Source organism: Acipenser ruthenus, chromosome 4 (genome assembly GCF_902713425.1).
Source record: "Acipenser ruthenus chromosome 4, fAciRut3.2 maternal haplotype, whole genome shotgun sequence".
Classification (NCBI taxonomy): Eukaryota; Metazoa; Chordata; class Actinopteri; order Acipenseriformes; family Acipenseridae; genus Acipenser; species Acipenser ruthenus.
In genome coordinates this window covers 70,811,244-70,830,843 of record NC_081192.1, presented here as the reverse complement: position 1 = coordinate 70,830,843, position 19,600 = coordinate 70,811,244, and the positions used below count along the sequence as shown (strand labels likewise).

The following is a 19,600-nucleotide window of genomic DNA, read 5'->3' as shown; positions in this document are numbered from 1 at the left end:
AAAGCTACTTTAAAAAAATGGGCTTTGTAGCACCGGTACTTGTCATTGTTTCCTTGGTCTTGAATTTCCATACCATAAGGTATGAAAATTGTATATTTCTTGTGTACTTTCAAAAAAGTTACTAATGCCGGTTGTTTTATTAGCCATAAAGAAGGGATATGATGACGCCACAGTTTCACTTCATTTGAGCTGCTAATACTGATGACTTGTACATTTTGTTTCATTCATAGCTCACTCCGAGTATCTGCTACTTGCTATAACAGTGACACCTACTGTACCCTCGCCTACCACACTCCCATAATAACTGTGCTGTCTGAAAAATTCACAGCATTTCCAATGTGAATGCAAGTAAAACAGAGATTGGCATATGACTTGGCGGTCCAGTCAAAATGTACTTGCGGTCCGGATTCGGACCGCGGTCTGCCAATTGAGTACCCCTGTTATACAATGTAATAACCTGTTAAGTGTCAAATTGCAGGAGCTTCAGGCACAATGTAGGTTGGCTATTTTATTGCAAATAAGGAGATACAATATATTTAAAAGAAAGACAGTCCAGCTGTTCAGGCAAAAGCAGAGCGAAAATACGGTGGATGCTGGTATTTGCTATGTATAAAAGATGCTCCTGTGAACGCTCGACTTGGGTAATGGAATGCCAACATGGTGATGTATTTTGTTACCAAACACTCCCAAGATTTTCGGATAGTGATTGAAAAAAAAATTCTGCATGGGAAGAGAAACATTAGTACCTAGATGAACAACTGCGTCCGGTATACAGTCACGTGGGATGTTGACTTTCAATCCATGCCCACTATAGTGCTATAGTGCTTCAGTACCAGCATACCATTTCACAAAGGCAGGCAAAAAATGTGACAACTCTGTGATGGTATAGGCAATTCACATAGACCAAAATGCCACATCAGTGCCGGTTCTGAGCCGTCATAACTCGTCTGTGTGAAAGGGGTATAAGAAAGCTACACTGTAAACAATGAGGGTTATACTTAAAAGTTTTATATGTTTATCTCAGGTCCACATCTTGGCTGAATATGTGAATGTCAATTTTGTAAAAAGAATTGTTAATCGTCCATTCAGATCATCCCAGACTTCAGCTGGAACTTGTGGATTGTCATCCTCATCGTCCTCTTGTTTGGCCTAATTTTCCTGTGGCAGTGGGATCCCACTTTGAATGCACATATTGTGCAACACAATCACAGCGGCTATTACGGAACATGCTGTCTTGGAATGCATTCTCATTTCTCCAAGAAGGCAGTGAAATCGCCGCATTAGCACACCATTATAACGCTCAATAACACATCTTGTTGCAGAGTGCGCATCATTGTAATGGCATTCCTACTCTGTTCAGGGTGCCAATTAGTAGTCGACTGACATTGATTTTTCAAAGCTGATACCGATATATTAAAAATCAGACAGCCGATAGCCGATACGATATGCTGATATTTATTAAACCAAAAGAACACAACAGTTACAATAAAAGGTAACTATATATATATATATATATATATATATATATATATATATATATATATATATATATATATATTGTGATGAGGTGTGGGGCACTGTGGTCGAGGGCCGGTATTTTGGGCCTCGGATTTTGCGCAGTCTGTACCCTTTTTAAGGAAATGTAGTCCTGTTGGTCTGGCGCAACAGGACTTCAATTCCCAGGAGGCCATGGGACTGATGGGCAGCCATTTTAGATGGCACAATTATCATAGGTGATTGGGTAATTGATTCAACAGCTGCCTTCAATTTAACAATTGGGAACCTTTTAAAAAGGGCAGGGTCAACCTGTTGAAGAGAAAGAAAGAGAGTTGGAGAATGAGCTGTGAGCTGTTTTGAAAAGGGGAACAAGAACCAAATCTTGTGTGCAAAGGGGGACTTAAAAGTCCTGGTGTTTTGGGGCCGGTAAGCAGCTTAGCTGCCCGGACTGTTAGATAGGGATACTTGCTGTTTAGTTAGAAATCCATAAAGGAGTTAGGTTTTTGTTTGTTTATCTTGGATATTTTGTTTTATTAAGCACTGTAAATAATAAACGCACAGGTGCCGACCTGTTTGAACCACATTCCTGGAATTTTGACTTTCTTTAATGCTAGAGGACAGTGTAAAAGGTCCGGAGGAAGTGACAACCATAACACACATTTTCAGAGTTGTCACACATGGTGGAGAATGCGGGCAACACATTAACTTGTCTGTGCATAAAAGAAAAACTTTCGGAATATGGAGGAGTGCCTCAAGGCCCTGCTGCAAGGCACGGCAGCGCTGCAACAAATGGCTGCAGCACAACAAGATGCAAACCGATTACTTCGGGAGGAGCAGCAACGTACTGCACTTCAGACCCAACAGGAACTACAAATGCTGACCCAGAAGCTGGATGAGATGACCAGGGAGGCGCCGCATCCCTCTGCATCTATCAGGGCCAGTCATTATATACAGAAAATGACTAACACCGATGATGTGGAGGCATTTTTAAGGGCTTTTGAGCGGACGGCAGAGAGGGAACGATGGCCGGCAGGACAGTGGGCTGGATTGCTGGCCCCATTTCTGAGTGGGGAGTCTCAGAAGGCGTATTACGACCTAGACCAAGCCCAAGCTAATGACTACACTAAACTCAAGGCAGAGATACTGGCTCGGTTAGGAGTTACCACTGCTGTCCGAGCTCAACGGTTCCATGACTGGGCATATCAACCAGAGAAACCTACAAGGTCACAGATGTTTGATCTAATACATTTGGCAAAAAAATGGCTACAACCCGAGGTCCGCACTGCTGCAGAAATCGTCGAAAGGATCGTGATGGATCACTTCCTGAGAGGTCTACCGCCACCTTTGCGGAGGTGGGTTGGACAAGGGGACCCCTCAACTGCTGAGCAGCTGGTTGCACTTGTAGAGCGATACACCGCAACGGGCGAACTACTCCGAACCACCGGACCAGAGCGACCCCAGAACCCGAAGGCCCGGAGTGTCAACAAGTCCGGTAAGACTGTTCTTGGGTCAGGGGGAACCGAAGAGCAGCCCAGGGCTGTGAAGGGACTTGGGGACTATGGGGAAATGAACCAGGGGAACTGGTATAAATATGATAAACCCGACCGGGTTAAACCGTGGTTTGTTGGAAAACATGTGAAATGTTTTAGATGCCAGGAAATAGGGCATATAGCCAGTAATTGTCCATTAGCGGATGAGCCCATGCAATGTAATATGGGGAAAGGGGAGCGGAAGTATTCTTTGTTGACTTGCACAACTGTTACTGTTTTAATGGGGGTACAGTATGGTACTAAATATCTCTGTCAGATAACTGTGGAAGGAAACACGGCCAGGGCTCTACTTGATTCGGGAAGCATGGTAACATTGGTGGCCGAACATTTTGTAGACCACACTAAATTGGATCAGTCCCGTAAACTCAGCATTACGTGTGTGCATGGTGATACCCGCCCATATCCGACTGCTGTAGTCCACATACAAACCAACGCCGGGTCGGTAGATTATCGAGTGGGCGTGGTACCAACTTTACCCTATCACGTAATACTGGGGCGGGATTTCCCCAACTTTTTGGAGTTATGGGACAAAAAGGGTGAATTGGAACCGCCCAATGTAAATGACGTGGCCGAGTTGGAGCTACAGAGTGGTGAGCTAGGGGAATTGTTTCCTTTTGATGTGTTTGAGAAAACCCAGCTAGTGAAGGTTTTAGTAGGAGAAGAACATGGTCAAGAGGTCCCAGGTACCTCCCATGATAATGACACTGACAGCGTCGCTGAGATAGTCTTACCGGAGGTTAACTCAGAGAATTTTGCTACTGCCCAGTTAAGGGACCCCACTTTGAACAGTGCAAGGAAAGGTGTAAGCATAATAAACGGAACTCCTGTTAACCCGGAGATTCCCTTGACCTACCCTCATTTTATACAAAAAAATGATTTGTTATATCGTGTAGAGAAAAACGGGCAAGATATAACAGAACAGTTACTGGTGCCGCTTTCATATAAACGTACAGTACTGGATCTTGCCCATGGTCATGTTCTTGGAGGTCATTTGGGTATCAAGAAAACAAAGGACAGAATTCTGAGAAGGTTTTATTGGATAGGCGTACACGCCGATATAGAACGACACTGCACGTCTTGCCCTGAATGTCAACAGACAGCCCCGTTTAAAGCTTTCCGAAGTCCTTTAGTGCCACTGCCAATAATTGAGGTGCCGTTTGAGCGAATAGCAATGGATTTCATAGGACCCCTGGGGAAATCCGCTAGGGGGCACCAACACATTTTAGTCATTTTAGACTATGCCACTCGGTATCCCGAAGCAATACCTCTTCGCAACACTAGTGCTAAGACGGTTGCTAAAGAGCTCATGCTCATGTTTAGCCGTGTCGGTATCCCGAAGGAAATACTGACTGACCAGGGGACCCCATTCATGTCCAAGGTCACGAGTGAGTTGTGCAAGTTGTTAAAAATTAAACACTTAAAAACTTCTGTTTACCATCCCCAGAGTGACGGTCTTGTGGAGAGGTTCAACAAGACTTTAAAGTCTATGCTACGTAAAGTAATAGATAAAGACGGGAAAAACTGGGATTTTTTGTTACCCTACTTAATGTTCGCTGTCCGAGAGGTACCGCAAGCTTCGACCGGGTTTTCTCCCTTTGAGCTTTTATATGGGAGACATCCCAGAGGTCTCTTGGATATTGCCAAGGAGACATGGGAACGTGAGCCTACCCCCTTACGTAGTGTAATAGAGCATGTGTCGCAAATGCAGGATCGCATTGCCACAGTGATGCCCATTGTACGTGAACATATGCGTCAAGCACAGGAGGCCCAGAGAAGTGCGTACAATCGCACCGCTCAAGTACGGGTTTTTCAACCAGGGGACAAGGTCTTAGTTTTGGTGCCCACTGTAGAAAGCAAGTTTTTGGCCACCTGGAGGGGTCCGTATGAAGTTATTGAGCGTGTCGGTGAAGTCAATTATAAAGTACGGCAGCCAGGCAGAAGGAAGCCGGAACAGATATATCACGTAAACCTTTTAAAGGCGTGGAAAGACAGAGAGGTACTGGTTGCAGTTAATGATAACTTACCTCCCAAACCTAAGAACCCTGAACCCACGGTAAGGATTGCAGAAGGTTTGTCTAGTTCTCAGAAGCAGGAAGTTAGGGCCCTAGTTCTGAGAAATAGTGATATATTTTCAACTAAGCCGGGCAAAACAGATGTTATTCAACATGATATTGTAACAGAGCCCGGGAAAAGGGTAACCCTAAAACCCTACCGTGTCCCAGAAGCCCGTAGGAAGGCCATAGGGGAGGAAGTAAAAAAAATGCTAGATTTGGGGGTAATTGAAGAATCGGACAGTGAGTGGGCCAGTCCCATTGTGTTGGTGCCAAAACCAGATGGGTCGCTCAGGTTTTGCAATGATTATCGGGCTCTAAATAAGGTTTCAAAGTTTGATGCTTACCCTATGCCCAGGGTTGATGAGTTATTAGACCGGTTAGGAAATGCACGGTATCTCACCACTTTAGATTTAACTAAAGGCTACTGGCAAGTACCACTCACTGAACAGGCCAAAGCCAAAACGGCATTCTCCACTCCTGAGGGCCTATTCCAGTATAATGTACTACCCTTCGGTCTTCATGGGGCTCCCGCAACGTTTCAGCGTTTAATGGATAAGATTTTAAAACCTCATAGGGAGTATGCCGCCGCCTATATAGATGATGTGGTAGTGCATAGTACTAGCTGGGACACACATTTAGAGAAGGTTCAGGCTGTTTTAAACTCCATAAGAGTGGCTGGGCTAACTGCGAATCCAACCAAATGTATCATTGGTCTGGAGGAGGCAAAGTATTTGGGGTACACAATTGGACGTGGGGTCATAAAACCCCAAATAGACAAGCTGGAGGCCATTAGGAATTGGCCCAGACCTGTCAATAAAAAACAGGTGAGGGCCTTCCTCGGTTTGGCTGGGTATTATAGGCGATTCATCGCAGGGTTTGCCACAATTGCTGCTCCCCTTACAGATCTGACCAAAGCAAAAGGGCCATTAATGGTAAAGTGGAGTGCGGAGGCTGAATCCGCATTCCAAATTCTTAAAAATGCTCTGTGTGCACAGCCCGTGTTAATCACACCTGATTTTAACAAACGGTTTATTGTGCAAACTGATGCCTCTGAGGTTGGGCTAGGGGCAGTATTATCACAAGAGGTGGAAGGCGAAGAACACCCTGTTATGTTCTTGAGCAGGAAACTTAATCCACAGGAACGAAACTATGCAGTGGTAGAAAAAGAATGCTTAGCCATTAAGTGGGCACTGGAAACGTTAAGATACTATCTCTTAGGGAGGCAGTTTACATTGATTACTGACCATGCCCCTCTTACTTGGATGCACCAAAGCAAGGAAAAGAATGCAAGGGTCACAAGGTGGTTCTTGAGTTTACAGACATTCAACTTTGTAATTGAGCATAGAGCTGGTGCAAAACAGGGGAATGCAGACGGGTTATCCAGAGTTCATTGTTTGTTGTCCGGTGTCGCTCAACCCCTCGAGTCTGAGCTGGGGAGGGGGATGTGTGATGAGGTGTGGGGCACTGTGGTCGAGGGCCGGTATTTTGGGCCTCGGATTTTGCGCAGTCTGTACCCTTTTTAAGGAAATGTAGTCCTGTTGGTCTGGCGCAACAGGACTTCAATTCCCAGGAGGCCATGGGACTGATGGGCAGCCATTTTAGATGGCACAATTATCATAGGTGATTGGGTAATTGATTCAACAGCTGCCTTCAATTTAACAATTGGGAACCTTTTAAAAAGGGCAGGGTCAACCTGTTGAAGAGAAAGAAAGAGAGTTGGAGAATGAGCTGTGAGCTGTTTTGAAAAGGGGAACAAGAACCAAATCTTGTGTGCAAAGGGGGACTTAAAAGTCCTGGTGTTTTGGGGCCGGTAAGCAGCTTAGCTGCCCGGACTGTTAGATAGGGATACTTGCTGTTTAGTTAGAAATCCATAAAGGAGTTAGGTTTTTGTTTGTTTATCTTGGATATTTTGTTTTATTAAGCACTGTAAATAATAAACGCACAGGTGCCGACCTGTTTGAACCACATTCCTGGAATTTTGACTTTCTTTAATGCTAGAGGACAGTGTAAAAGGTCCGGAGGAAGTGACAACCATAACACACATTTTCAGAGTTGTCACAATATATATATATATATAAACATTTAAACATCTTAACATTAAGTTCACAAACTTCAGTCCAGTTTTTCTTCTGTCAAACAAATGACAGATCTGTTTATTTGTTTCTAATGGTTCCAATTTAAGCTGCAGGTTATAATGAAGAAAGGTGAATTCAGCATTTTCTCCTTTCAGACAGTTTCTTTTGTCATCATAGATGTTGCCAACAGTGCTGAAGACACGCTCACTGGCACCGAAGATGGTGGAGAGCAAAGAAATGTTCTTGCTACTTGTGCCAGTGCTTTGTATATCTCACTGTTCTCCTTCCACCACTCCAGCGACTTGACACTGGCAGATTCGGAGTGGCTCATTCAAGTACCGATCAATCTGATCCTTTAACTCCAGAGCTCCATAGCTTTTGGCTTTATTTGTTCCAAGCAGATCATCATATATGTTATCTAATAAACTTGTAGGAGCTTGTTTCCTTTGCCTTTTCAGGTTGCTTTCTTCATCTGTGCTTCCTGCCGTTGAAGCACTCTCAACCCCCACACACTCTGCTTCTTCCTTAAGCCACACTCAAGCTTTGCTTAGAGTAGACGCAGACAGAAATCTGCATGCGTTATAGAGGGGGTCAAGCAGGCTAGCAAGTACAACACTTTTAATGCATTCTTTTTCAGTGAACCACCTGGTAAGGCTATTCTGTATCACCTTACGCATAGTCTGGATTCTTCTGGAGGAAGGTCCCTCTTCTTGAAGTAGCCATTTGAGAACAGTGACACTGGGGATTATGCAAGATGCACAGGGCTTGTTTCAAAAGTAATTTCTTCAATAGGAGTCAAAGTTTCTACTAAATTTGCGTCAATGTCCCACTGTCCAGCACTCAGGCATGGACATTGTCCATATTCAGTGCAGTAAACATTAAGTGGATGTTTCTGTTCAAGCATTCTCTGTAGCATGTGCAAGGTTGAATTCCAGTGTGTTGGCACAGACTGTATTATGCTGTGTTTGGGGAGCCCTAGCTCACCCTGTATAGCCTGTAAACGTTGCTTGGCTAGCTCAGTGATTGGAATGGGTGGCTGCTCGTTTTAGATTTGCCAGAATGTCCACCACTGCCCTCTGACTAGAAATGCCATCATTAAAAACAAGCTGTAGTGCATGCACAGTGCAGCTTAGATGAGGGATTTCAATTAAGTTCATTCCTTTCATCATGTTTGCTCCACTGTCTCTCAGGACTAGTTCCCCCAGTATTTCAGCATATCCATGAAAGTCTGTCCAATGTACTCTCCAGTGGGAGATCCGAGCATTGCCCGTACATCGATAACAGTTAACTTTCTCTTCCAGTCACTGTCAATCCAGTAAGCAGTAAGACTCATAAGAGATTCTGTTTCTCCTGACCAGCAGTCAGAGTAGTAAAAGAGATACTGTGGCCAGCATTCTCAATTGTCATGAGAGATTTTATTTTTTGTTCCACTTTACAGTATATTTCTTCAAGCATATGTTTATGGTAACATTTTTCACTTTTAAAGCTGTATCTTGGTTCCAGTGCATTAATAAGGCGTTGAAAACCAACATCCAACACTACTGTAAGTGGCTGCTCATCTGTTGCAATAATTTCCATTATTTTGCAGGTGAATCTTTAGGTGAGCCCAGATATTGGAAGTCTTTTTCTGCTTTCCTTTTTTTTGAACCTAGACTCACTTTTGCAGCACAGAGGGTGCAGTCTACTGTACCAACATCAGATTCTTTAAAAACTGCCACACTTTGCTTTTATGAGACTCTTCTACCATCTATAAAATAAAACATAAAAAAATAATTAAAACTCATGTTGCTCCAGAAAAGCCTGCTAAAGCAAAATGTCTTTATATAGTACACACATTACTATCCCTCCCCCCACCCCAAAAAACACACTCCTGCAATTTTTTATATATTTATTTGTATTTATTTTTATGCTCTGGGAAAAAAGAATTAAAACATTTGGTAATATCATGCAAGTTATATTGTTTGTAATATGTAATCGTATATAATATGTATATACACTGACTAATATGTTGGCTGTAAATATTTAAAAGAGGTACAATTGCTTTCGTTGCTACATCAACTGTGCCTGTGTCAGTCATTGTAGTGCATCTTTTTTTTCTTTATTTATTTAGTGGCTGAGTTCAAAAAAAGAAAAAAAGAAAGAAAGAAAAAGAAAAATATGCATTTCAGTTCCCATTCCGGAGTTTTAGTTTCACAGACTGAGATAAGGTTGGAAGCATTTTTACATTTTTAAAAAAATAAGTCTCAGGGAAAAAACAAGATGAGGAAATTCAGGTTATTTGAACCAGAAGACATTTTTAAGTGACCTAAATTGCGCACAAAGAGTGTTTAAACTGATGATTACACACTTAGATGCAACAATTTGAGTATGTTTAGTGAAGTTCTAGCATAATTTTACTGAATAAGAAAAGCAGCAGGGGCAGCTCAAATAATTATACATTTCATTTACTTTATGCCATGTTGCAGAGGAGTGAATTCATGCTTAACAGTAAGTTTTCATAATTTAGAACCAAATAAAGATTTTGTCTTACCTTTTAGTTTCTGCCTGTGAAACCTCTCTTCGACAACTCCCAGGTGAACTCGTGATGAGGACTTGTGGGTACCGCTGCTGCTAGGCAACATCAACTGCCACAATGCAATGCAATGTTGATGCGCAGGGAAAACGAAACTTACCTGAGACATTTTGTTTCATGCAATTTATTAGAACAAATATCGGCCAAATATCAGTGAAGTTTTGACCGATACCGATATTTATAAAAACCCCAAATATCGGCCGATAATATACACAGGAGTCATCAAGCATTCTTTCAGTGGATAGCCACTGTCGCCAATAAGGATGTGATCTAATATGCCAGCATCAAAGTCCCAGTAAATGGCACTTTCTCACAGAACACGAGCATCATGAGTGGAACCCGATAATCGCACAACACAATTAATAATTCTCATTTCTGAATCACAGAGCAGCTGGATGTTTAGAGAATAATAACCCTTCCAATTTACGTAAAGGTTTTCATGATCGCTTGGGGCTTGTATGCGGATGTGGGTGCCATTGATACAACCCACAATTTCAGGAATCCCTTACTTCTCCCTGAGTTTTTGCTTTATATGAGCAATTTGGATTTGATTAGTGGGGAAGTAGACATACCTAGACGTGCTTTGTTGAAACACACCGAAAGGCACAAGCTTTTGATTTGTGCACATTTATCATGTCCCCTACAGCGCTTTGAAAAGCCCCATTGGCATAAAACCTCAAAGCAATGAGCGTATGTATGGCCGGTGAGACTGCACCGTTTCTATATGACACGTATTGCAAATCGTCTGAAAGTTCATCAATTAACTGAAATAGTTCTCGGCGATGAAATTGAAATCTTTCAAACAGTTCTCTGTCATTGAAAATATTCAAGTTATTACTCCTGTCCCTCAACACCTATTCATACCTGATACTGGTTTCGGAGTTTACAGACAAGATGTGTCATTCCGTTTTTCAGTTGTATTTGTCTTCATGGTGGAGAAATGTAGCTCTAAACTGACATGTTCATGGAAATACACCTAAGACCTAATTTTTTTTAAGGCATAGGATTTAAGCCCAGGTGTAACTCAAAGACACTTATGTCCTGGTGGTGCAACAGGCGTACATTTTACATCTGGAGTATTCCTAGTTTTAAGCTGGACGTAGCTTAAAGTCAGACGTAAATACAGTTGGTGCAACCCACTCCTGATCTTGTATTATTGTAGGAGAACATTGTCTGCTTGTGTAGGATTTTATATATACTCATATTCCAAAAGAATCCACACAGCAAATGCATATTCAAATATAAAACCCTTTGGAACAAATTGATTCCAGTAATTAAAAGTATGGTATATATTTTAATGCTTTTTTTTCTCCATATGAATCTGTATTTTTTCAGAGCAGCCATAAAGTTAATGAAACCACGTTCCACATCATAGTTTCCCCAGCTATATTATTTGTTGTTTATTTTAAAATATAAGAAATATAAACAACATAGAACATTGTTTGGAAACAGTGTGTTCCCTCTCGCTTGCTGTTCCCATTTCATAATGGTATGGGCTGTGTCTGCGTTTCAAATAAACCTCTCCTTACCTGGTTAGTTTGAGATGCAGCCGCCCCCATCTGCACCGCCATCAAAATTACTCAAAGCTAACATCCAAATGAGGACTCATCCTGCAATTATGCAGACTACTGGCACTAATGCGGACAGAAAAGGATGGGGCAAAGCACGTAACCAAAATCACATTACAGGACAAAGGCAGTTTCCTGCCGTTTGAGACACGTTGTTTTACCAAAATCAGGGGCAAACTCATTTTCTTGTGTTAGAGGTTTGTCCCGTCATCAAAATCGAGCCCTAAAACCACTAATTAATATTTTACAATTCGTGTAGAATTTAATATTTTTGTTTCTGTATTTAAGTTGGTTTTGGCAGCTATAGGACAAAAATAGGTCACCATGTAATTCAATTAACTCTTGAAATTAAATATCAAATCATCATGTTGAACTAATGCCAACAATTTCCAATGGAATATCAGTTTTGTTTTAAAGAGTAACACATAACTTTAAAGTCTGTTTCAAAACTATTTTCAAAATGTCTGCTCTAGTGCACTGACAGGTTAAGAATTATTGCCCACATTGTCAAACACAGCAATAACGATCCATGATGTGGTACAGTGATTTAGGACATATATGTCAAACCCCAGTCCACTAGAGCAGACATTTTGAAAAGAGCTTTAATACAGACTTCAAAGTTAAAGTGTAAAAAGTTGTCAGGATGTTAACAATGAAAAGAAAAATGACAGGTACGTTATTTAACCAGTTGTAGCATAACATGGAGTAGTATAACGCTATATTTTTTGGAACCCCGCTACTTACTCTTTAAGCTACCTGTGGTTTCTCAGCTCCCCATTCGGACAAAACTTAAGAACTGACGGTCAACAGAATCTAAAACTACTGATTATACAGTTAGAGCATCAGGTTTGATTTTCTTTAAGAATGGCAAAAAATACACATACAAATATAGACAAATCATTAGCAGCCCAATGTTTGTTCGTTTTTTCTTTCAAGCACACACGTACACTTACCTCTAGCCATTGGCCATGAGACTGCATTTGAAGGATCACACAGGGGTCCGGTTTGGAAAGTGCATCCCGGTCTGATATCCCTTTGCATGCCACTCGCAGTTCAACTTTGGCCAGGCAAGGGCTGTTAAAAAGTCCAAGTGTGTTTGCCGCTGATTCGTATATGTTGCTCATTTTCTTCAAATAATGTGTGCTAAAGACATTGAAAAAACAATAAAATGAGAATTAGGAGAGTATTAAGGCAAAGCAATAATGCAACAGTTCTAGTAATATTAGATTATTATTATTTGTTTATTTAGCAGACGCCTTTATCCAAGGCGACTTACAGAGACTCGGGTGTGTGAACTATGCATCAGCTAGAGTCACTTACAATTACGTCTCACCCGAAAGACGGAGCACAAGGAGGTTAAGTGACTTGCTCAGGGTCACACAATGAGTCAGTGGCTGAGGTGGGATTTGAACCGGGGACCTCTTGATTACAAGCCCTTTTCTTTAACCACTGGACCACACAGCCTCCTATCACATTACATTGGTTCTGGGCTCAACTAACATTGGGATTTTGCTCAACGGACAGAGAAGCGATTGCTAAAACACATCCCGAGGGTCTATGATTTCAATGGAAGCTGTTGTCAAGGAAGATGTGCATTTCAGATATTTATTATTGTTGTTTTTTCACACTACTGGGTGTAAGGGCAATGCTAGCTGGGCTATGGCAGGAGACACAGGATCAAATGAGCCCAGCTACCATTGAGCTGTCTTGATTGGCCAAATAGGAGGTGACATTTACTGGAAAGGTCAAGTGAAACCCTGAGGCCTATTTAAGTGCCTCTTACCTAACCACAGTGATGGTATACCTGCTGAGATTTATATATTGTGTTAGGCAAAACAGCAAGCACTAAAAAAAGAGTCTTATGTTTGCAGTTGAATGCACCCCCAGCAAGCATAGGGACACCATAAATATTTGAATCAGATTCAACCAGCAGATTTAGATGAGAAGAACAGGTCAAAAGGGTTCAAGCTTTCAAAAGATGTATGTTGTCGCCTTAAATAACAAAGGGTTTACTTTTGTTTGGGTTTACATTGTATTACTTTTAAGCACAGGGTAAAATAAGCATATCAGAAATGTCATAAGCCCAAAGGTCCGCTATTAGTTATAGTGAACTGCTCTAGAGGCAAAACTTGAGCTATTTTTATCTGCTGAAATGCCACGAATGCATCAGGGTTTGAAAGAGACTGGATTCAAAGTGTTCAAGTTTATTTATTCATTTCTACAGCATGTCTATAAAGAAGTCCACTGAGATGTATTATCCCATTCACATGGATGCTTTTGCCAGCAACATGGAATAATATAATAAAACCAATATAATTTAAATAGACTTCAATTAAACTGCATTCCAAATATTTTCACCTCTGATCTAGTATTACTATGGTACATTTGTCAATTAATTATGTAAGATGTGTTTGTAATAAATGAACGAATAAGTGTTAAAGATCAAAATATTAATGAATTGTATGAATATAACATTTTATCAAAAAATAATTTAGATATTGTATTTTAGCCATCTATGCTCGTTCTTGTCTACATATTTTTAGGAAAAATGTGTCACGATAAGTGAATACGTTGGGAGTAGGGTTTCTTAATCTATAAGAGATATCATCTCATGTAGTTTGGACCGTGAAGCTGAAGAGAGACAAAGGATGCCATCTGTGCACAAGAAAAGATGTACTGAAATCTGACAAATCCTTACGAGTGGTTGGTTGATTTATTGAACGTGATCTGTAATATTTTAACATAGACTACGAGAAATAAATGTACAGTAGATGGTGTCCCGAAAAAGGGGCCTAAATGTTCCTAGTATTTTGCCATTTTTATTTTAGATATAAATGTTGCAGTATCCATAAAGATAAAAAGTACTTTTGTTTTACTGTTCACAAAAGTCTAGCTGTACAGCTTATCAGAGATGAAGACTGGCAGGCACTGCTTGTTTGTTTTCAGCAGGGGTGTCAATACTCCCTGTAGGGTAGTGTGTGTGTGTGTCTGTGTGTGTCTATCTCAGTCCTGCAGCCAAGAAGTACAAGAGGTTATAAAATAATTTCTACTTCTGGAAGTTGTCTTCAAGTTAAAGGGGAAAGGAGAAAAGGTACTTGTGGAAGGGTGTGGGTATTCACCGACACGGGAGGCAGAAGGGTGTACTTGAAACAACGCACAGGTGTCCAGTTTTATTTATGACTTTTAGTTTGTTTTTCTTTTATTTTCAAGTGCTTGTTTAGCCCGCAGAGTGTGCTGTGGCCTGAATACCAGCGATGGTAGACAGGACCAGGGAAATACCAACAGGTAAACAGTCCCGCTGAAGCACTCACAGGTGCTCTCAAATAATAATAATAACAACAAAAGGCGAAATTAAAAAGACAAAATAAAACACAGTAATCACTGCTCCCTCAGCCTGCTCTCTATGCACTTATGGGGTGTGCCCAAGGTTTCCCCGCTACCGATATTTTTATTTTCTTCTCTTTGGGTTTCTTTTTGTTTTTTTCTTTTTCCGGCCGTTCTCGGTCCTGGAGCAGAGCTTCCACTAGCTCATTGTTTCGTCTTACAGGGGCAGAGCTGAGGGAACAACAGAACGTTATTTTATAGAGCCAGCAATCCCCCCCAAGGCCCGCCTCTCAGCCACTCAGAGAGAGGGAAAGCCCACACACCCTCTCTCCCACCTCTCTGTGTCACTGCCATGACTGACCGGAGGATATTGCAAGGCAGCTGCCCTTTTTTTGCAGCACTATGAACGCACCAGAAGAGCACAGATCTCCCCGTTACATATACTCCCCCTCAGAATGGCACCACCAGTTCATTCAAAAATCCTACACCCCCATGCCTTCCCGAGAGAAAAAATCTGCATTTTGTTGCAGCTTTCCTGCTCGGTGGACAACCCTGAAGGTATAGGGCTGCAGGGCCAAGTACCACCACGTGATTCTGGCATTGCTATCCTTGATTCGGTAAAGCCATGCTAAGGGAGCATGATCTCTAACTAGGGTGAAGTGTCATCTCAGGAGGTAGTACAGGAGTGACTCGACTGCCCATTTTAGCGTGAGACACTCCTTATTGATGGTACTATAGTTTTTCTCGCGGGGAAGGAGTTTCCTGCTGATGTACAGGACCGGGTGCTCACTTCCCCGGACCTCCTGAGGTAACACTGCCCCGAGACCTGTCTCCGACGCATTTGTCTGCAGGGTGAACCGCTTACTGAAATCCGGACTGCACAGCACTGGCTTGCAACACAGCCTTCGCTTCACAGCGAGAAAGGCCCTCTGGCACGGCTCCGTCCACTGACCCACATTTGGGGCCGCCTTCTGGGTGACGTCTGTCAATGGAGCAGCGAGCGTGGTGAAGCTCGGGATGAACTTCCTATAATAGCCCACTAGTCCCAGGAAAGCACGGACCTGGGTTTTGGTCGTAGGGACCGGCCAGTCCGCCAAGGCTTTCACCTTAGCAATCAGCAGTCTGATCTGGCCACTCCCTACTCGATACCCCAAATACTCCGACTCACTCTTCCCAATGGCACATTTCTTTGGGTTAGCAGTGAGCCCAGTCTCCCGCAAGGACTGCAGCACTGCCGCTACTTTACACAGATGACTCGGCCAGTCTTCACTGTGGATAACCGCGTCATCTATGTAAGCAGTGGAGTACTGCTGATGGGGCCGCAAAATGCGATCCATCATCCGCTGGAAAGTGGCTGGCGCTCCGTGCAACCCAAAGGGCATGGTCCTAAATTGGTACAACCCGAAGGGAGTCGAAAACGCCGTCCTCTCTCTGGATTCCGGGATCAGGGGTATCTGCCAGTACCCCTTCGTTAAATCCAGTGTTGTCATAAAATGAGCCGTGCCTAGATGCTCCAGCAACTCATCTACCCGATTTCTTATGCCTGAAGTCAATGCAAAACTGAGTTGACCTGTCTGGCTTATCTACTAAAACAATGGGACTGTTCCAGTCACTTTGGGACTCTCCTATTACCCCCAGTCTAAGCATTTCATCAATTTCCGCTTTCATTACCTGCCTTTTGTGTTCAGGTATACGGTATGACCTCTGGCGAACAGGCGCCTCCGGCTCAATTTCAATGTGATGATGGGCTACTCGAGTCTGCCCCGGGACGGTAGAAAACACACCAGGAAATTCCGTCACCAGAGCCCGAGCCTGACATTTCTGTGCTGGTGTCAGATTCTCCGCAATCTGTACTGACCCTTTTCTCCCCAACACAGAAAGATCAGGTCCCAGGTCTGTGACATCATCTGCTTGCTCCGCCAACAACGCCTCCTGTTGCAACCAGGGCTTCAAGAGGTTTATATGATAAATGTGCTTCTCTCTCCGTCCACCACCCAAACCCAGCATGTAACCTCAAAAGGTCCTTGCCACTTAGCCAGAAGTTTCGACTCGGAACTAGGTAATAATAAAAGTACTTTATCCCCCGGCTGAAATGTGCGTAACCGGGCTCCTCGGTTGTACTGTGTCTCCTGTCTGTGCTGAGCCTGCTGCAAATTGTCATGCGCCCATTTTCCTACAGACTCAAGACGTTTGCAAAGGTCCAACACGTACCTGCTGTTCCTCCCACATCTCTCTGACCAAATCGAGCACACCCCGGGGCCTCCGCCCATACAACAACTCGAATGGCAAAAGCCCCGTAGAAGCCTGGGGTACCTCTCCGATCACAAAGAGAAGGGGAGGAACTAAAACAGCTTCCCGTTTGCAGCTGGCTTACCTGTAAAGTAGCTGCATGCTCTTATGTTTGTATAATTTGTCCTGTTCTTGGCTCCACATCAGTCAGCATCACTGTCGCTGGTATCGAAATCCTCCGAACTAACTTCACTCCCGTTGTTCATTATAGAAAGACCACGTATGTTGCCATGTTTATCTTCCGCTAAAAACTATATAAACTACAACTAAACAAGTAAAACTAATAATAAAACAAAAAACAATAATTTAAAACACTGTATATATACTTGTAAAAGTTGAATGGCTTCCTGCAATATATCTCAGCCTTCTAAACGCATACAGCTAGATTGGAATGACACACAATTGAATACAAATGTCACCTGACCCTCCCCCGACTTTCATTGCACATTCCACAGTACTAGCACTGCCTTACAGAATGAAACCTGAAACACTAGACTGAGAAACCGATCATAGAATAGCATGGGAAACATCGCAATTTTCCCTTCCCGGTCCAATGTCAGACCCTGTCCGACATCATCAAAAAGACGCAAAAAACAGGTCTCTAGTCGTTTTTTCTCCGGAAAAAGCAGAGAAAACCATTCAATGGCCGAGTGAGACCGACAGGAGCCGAGAAAAGCCAGAAAAAAGTTGGTGCCTTGATCGGTCAGTATTTCCTTGGGGATCCCCACCCGGGAGAAGACCTTCACAAGCTCCTTAGCAACAGACTTAGCAGATGCAGATCGGGGAATGGCCTCTGGATAACGCATAGCATAATCCAAAATGACCAATAGGTGTGTGTATCCCGCCGCACTCCTTTTTAGCGGTCCCACTATATCTACTCCAATACGCTCAAACGGAGCTTCCACTAGGGGCAACGGCACCAATGGAGCTCAAGGGGCGGCTCTACGGCTAGCTTTCTGACACTCCCCACAGCATTCGCAAAAATGCCTGACGTCACCATCTAGCCCCAGCCAATAGAACCGTGTCACAAGCCTCGCTTTGGTCTTGTCCCTTCCCAAATGACCAGACAGGGGAATAGCGTGAGCAAGTTGCAACAAATCCTCCTTAAAGGGCTGAGGAATGAGCAACTGATAACACACTTCCCCCGTCTGGGGTAATTTTTCAACACTACAAAAGGTCTTGACTAATTTCAAAGTGAGGGTACATGGCGGCGCGTCTGGGCTCGACCACCCAACCATTAACCACAGCTGCTTGGTGTCACACGGCTGGCTGAGTGGTGATGTCAGAACCAGAAGATGAATAACACAGACAGGACAGATGAGATGAAATGATGAAGACGCTTGCTTGCCCCGGTTTATTATAAATAAAAAGGTTTTAACAAAACACAGGACACGGCACTTGAGGCCAAATAAAACAGACAAACAAAACAAACAGACACTAACACAAAGGGACGAACACTAAACAAACAAGTACCGTGCTGGTCCTCCAGCACGACGTAGCAATTGATTATTCTAATTATTGATCTCCTCACTCTCTCCCGTTCTTTCACCCTGAACACACAACCTCGAGTGAGTGAAACGTGCATCTATATATATACTGTTGTGCCAGGATTCAATTATTAATTAATTATTCACTTGAATCCCAGCACGTGAATTAATTATGTGCAACCTCGTGCTCACATATTAAATACTTTAAATGCACGTGAAGTGAAGTGCAATCCCCGTGTCTAAATACAATTAACATTTTAAATAACTCGTGCTGCACACCCCCATTTATATCCCATGCAGCTATATCTATACACCAACATTAATACACTACATGCAACATATAACACACAAATGCACACAGGGGCGGGGCATATTGCCACACTTGGTCAAACAGCCTGCCCAGCACGTCGTCACGCACTTGCTTGAGTCGGAAGTCACGGGAGCGAGCTAAAAAATCAGCTCCGATGGCTTTCAGCTCGGGATCAGGTCGGTCCCCAGCAGAGCCAGACCCCTGCTCTGGCTCTGCGGCCTCCCCCCCAGACTTCACCAATTGCCCCCACCTGAAACTTCTCGGAGTCCCTCCATTGCCAGCCCTCATTCTAAGTTAGATTTTGGGGTTTAAATCTATGACAATACCAGTCCGGGTCGCGAAAGGGGAATATCTCTCCAATTACTTCCTCTTTTTTAGCCAATAGGGAGGACGGGGCTGTCAGGGCAGCTAACCAATCCTTAAACTGCCCGCAGAGCTGAAAGCTGAGTCAGACAAGCTACTGTGTGAATGTGCAAGACTGTTTTTGGTGTGGCCCAGGCTGACAGGGGCCAGGAATAATCGTCCCAATAAATCGTGGATTTGAGTACCTGCAAATTGTGTGTGTCTCCTTCATTCATTTTCGGCCGTACGCTACAATGTTAATTTGGCCATTGTAAGTCATTTTGGGAACAAAAACACAAATATTCGTTATGAGGTGAAACACAAATAACGCCGTCTCCAATTACGGACCCCCGATAACTGCGCTATAACGGGGTAGCACTGTACTAACGTAGAACAGGAACAATCAGATGAACTATTTAACAATGACTAAAAGTTTGAGATATTATTAAGTAAATAGTTATTCTGTGTATTTTTTTTTTCATTGGGGACGATAGACAAATGAAATGAAATCTAATGTAAAATTAGTAAGAAA

General features: G+C 42.9%; 1 protein-coding gene across 2 annotated transcripts in view; it reads right to left on the bottom strand.

The window, feature by feature from the left end:
- LOC117399631 (copine-4-like) overlaps nt 1–19,600 on the bottom strand; it is a 154,665-nt gene that overhangs the window by 130,435 nt on the left and 4,630 nt on the right. For both annotated transcript variants that reach the window (XM_033998924.3, XM_059022718.1), the window contains exon 2: nt 12,270–12,459. In XM_033998924.3, the coding sequence (XP_033854815.1) occupies nt 12,270–12,440 (171 nt within the window). In that variant the 5' untranslated portion in view covers nt 12,441–12,459. The remainder of the gene's footprint in view (nt 1–12,269; nt 12,460–19,600) is intronic.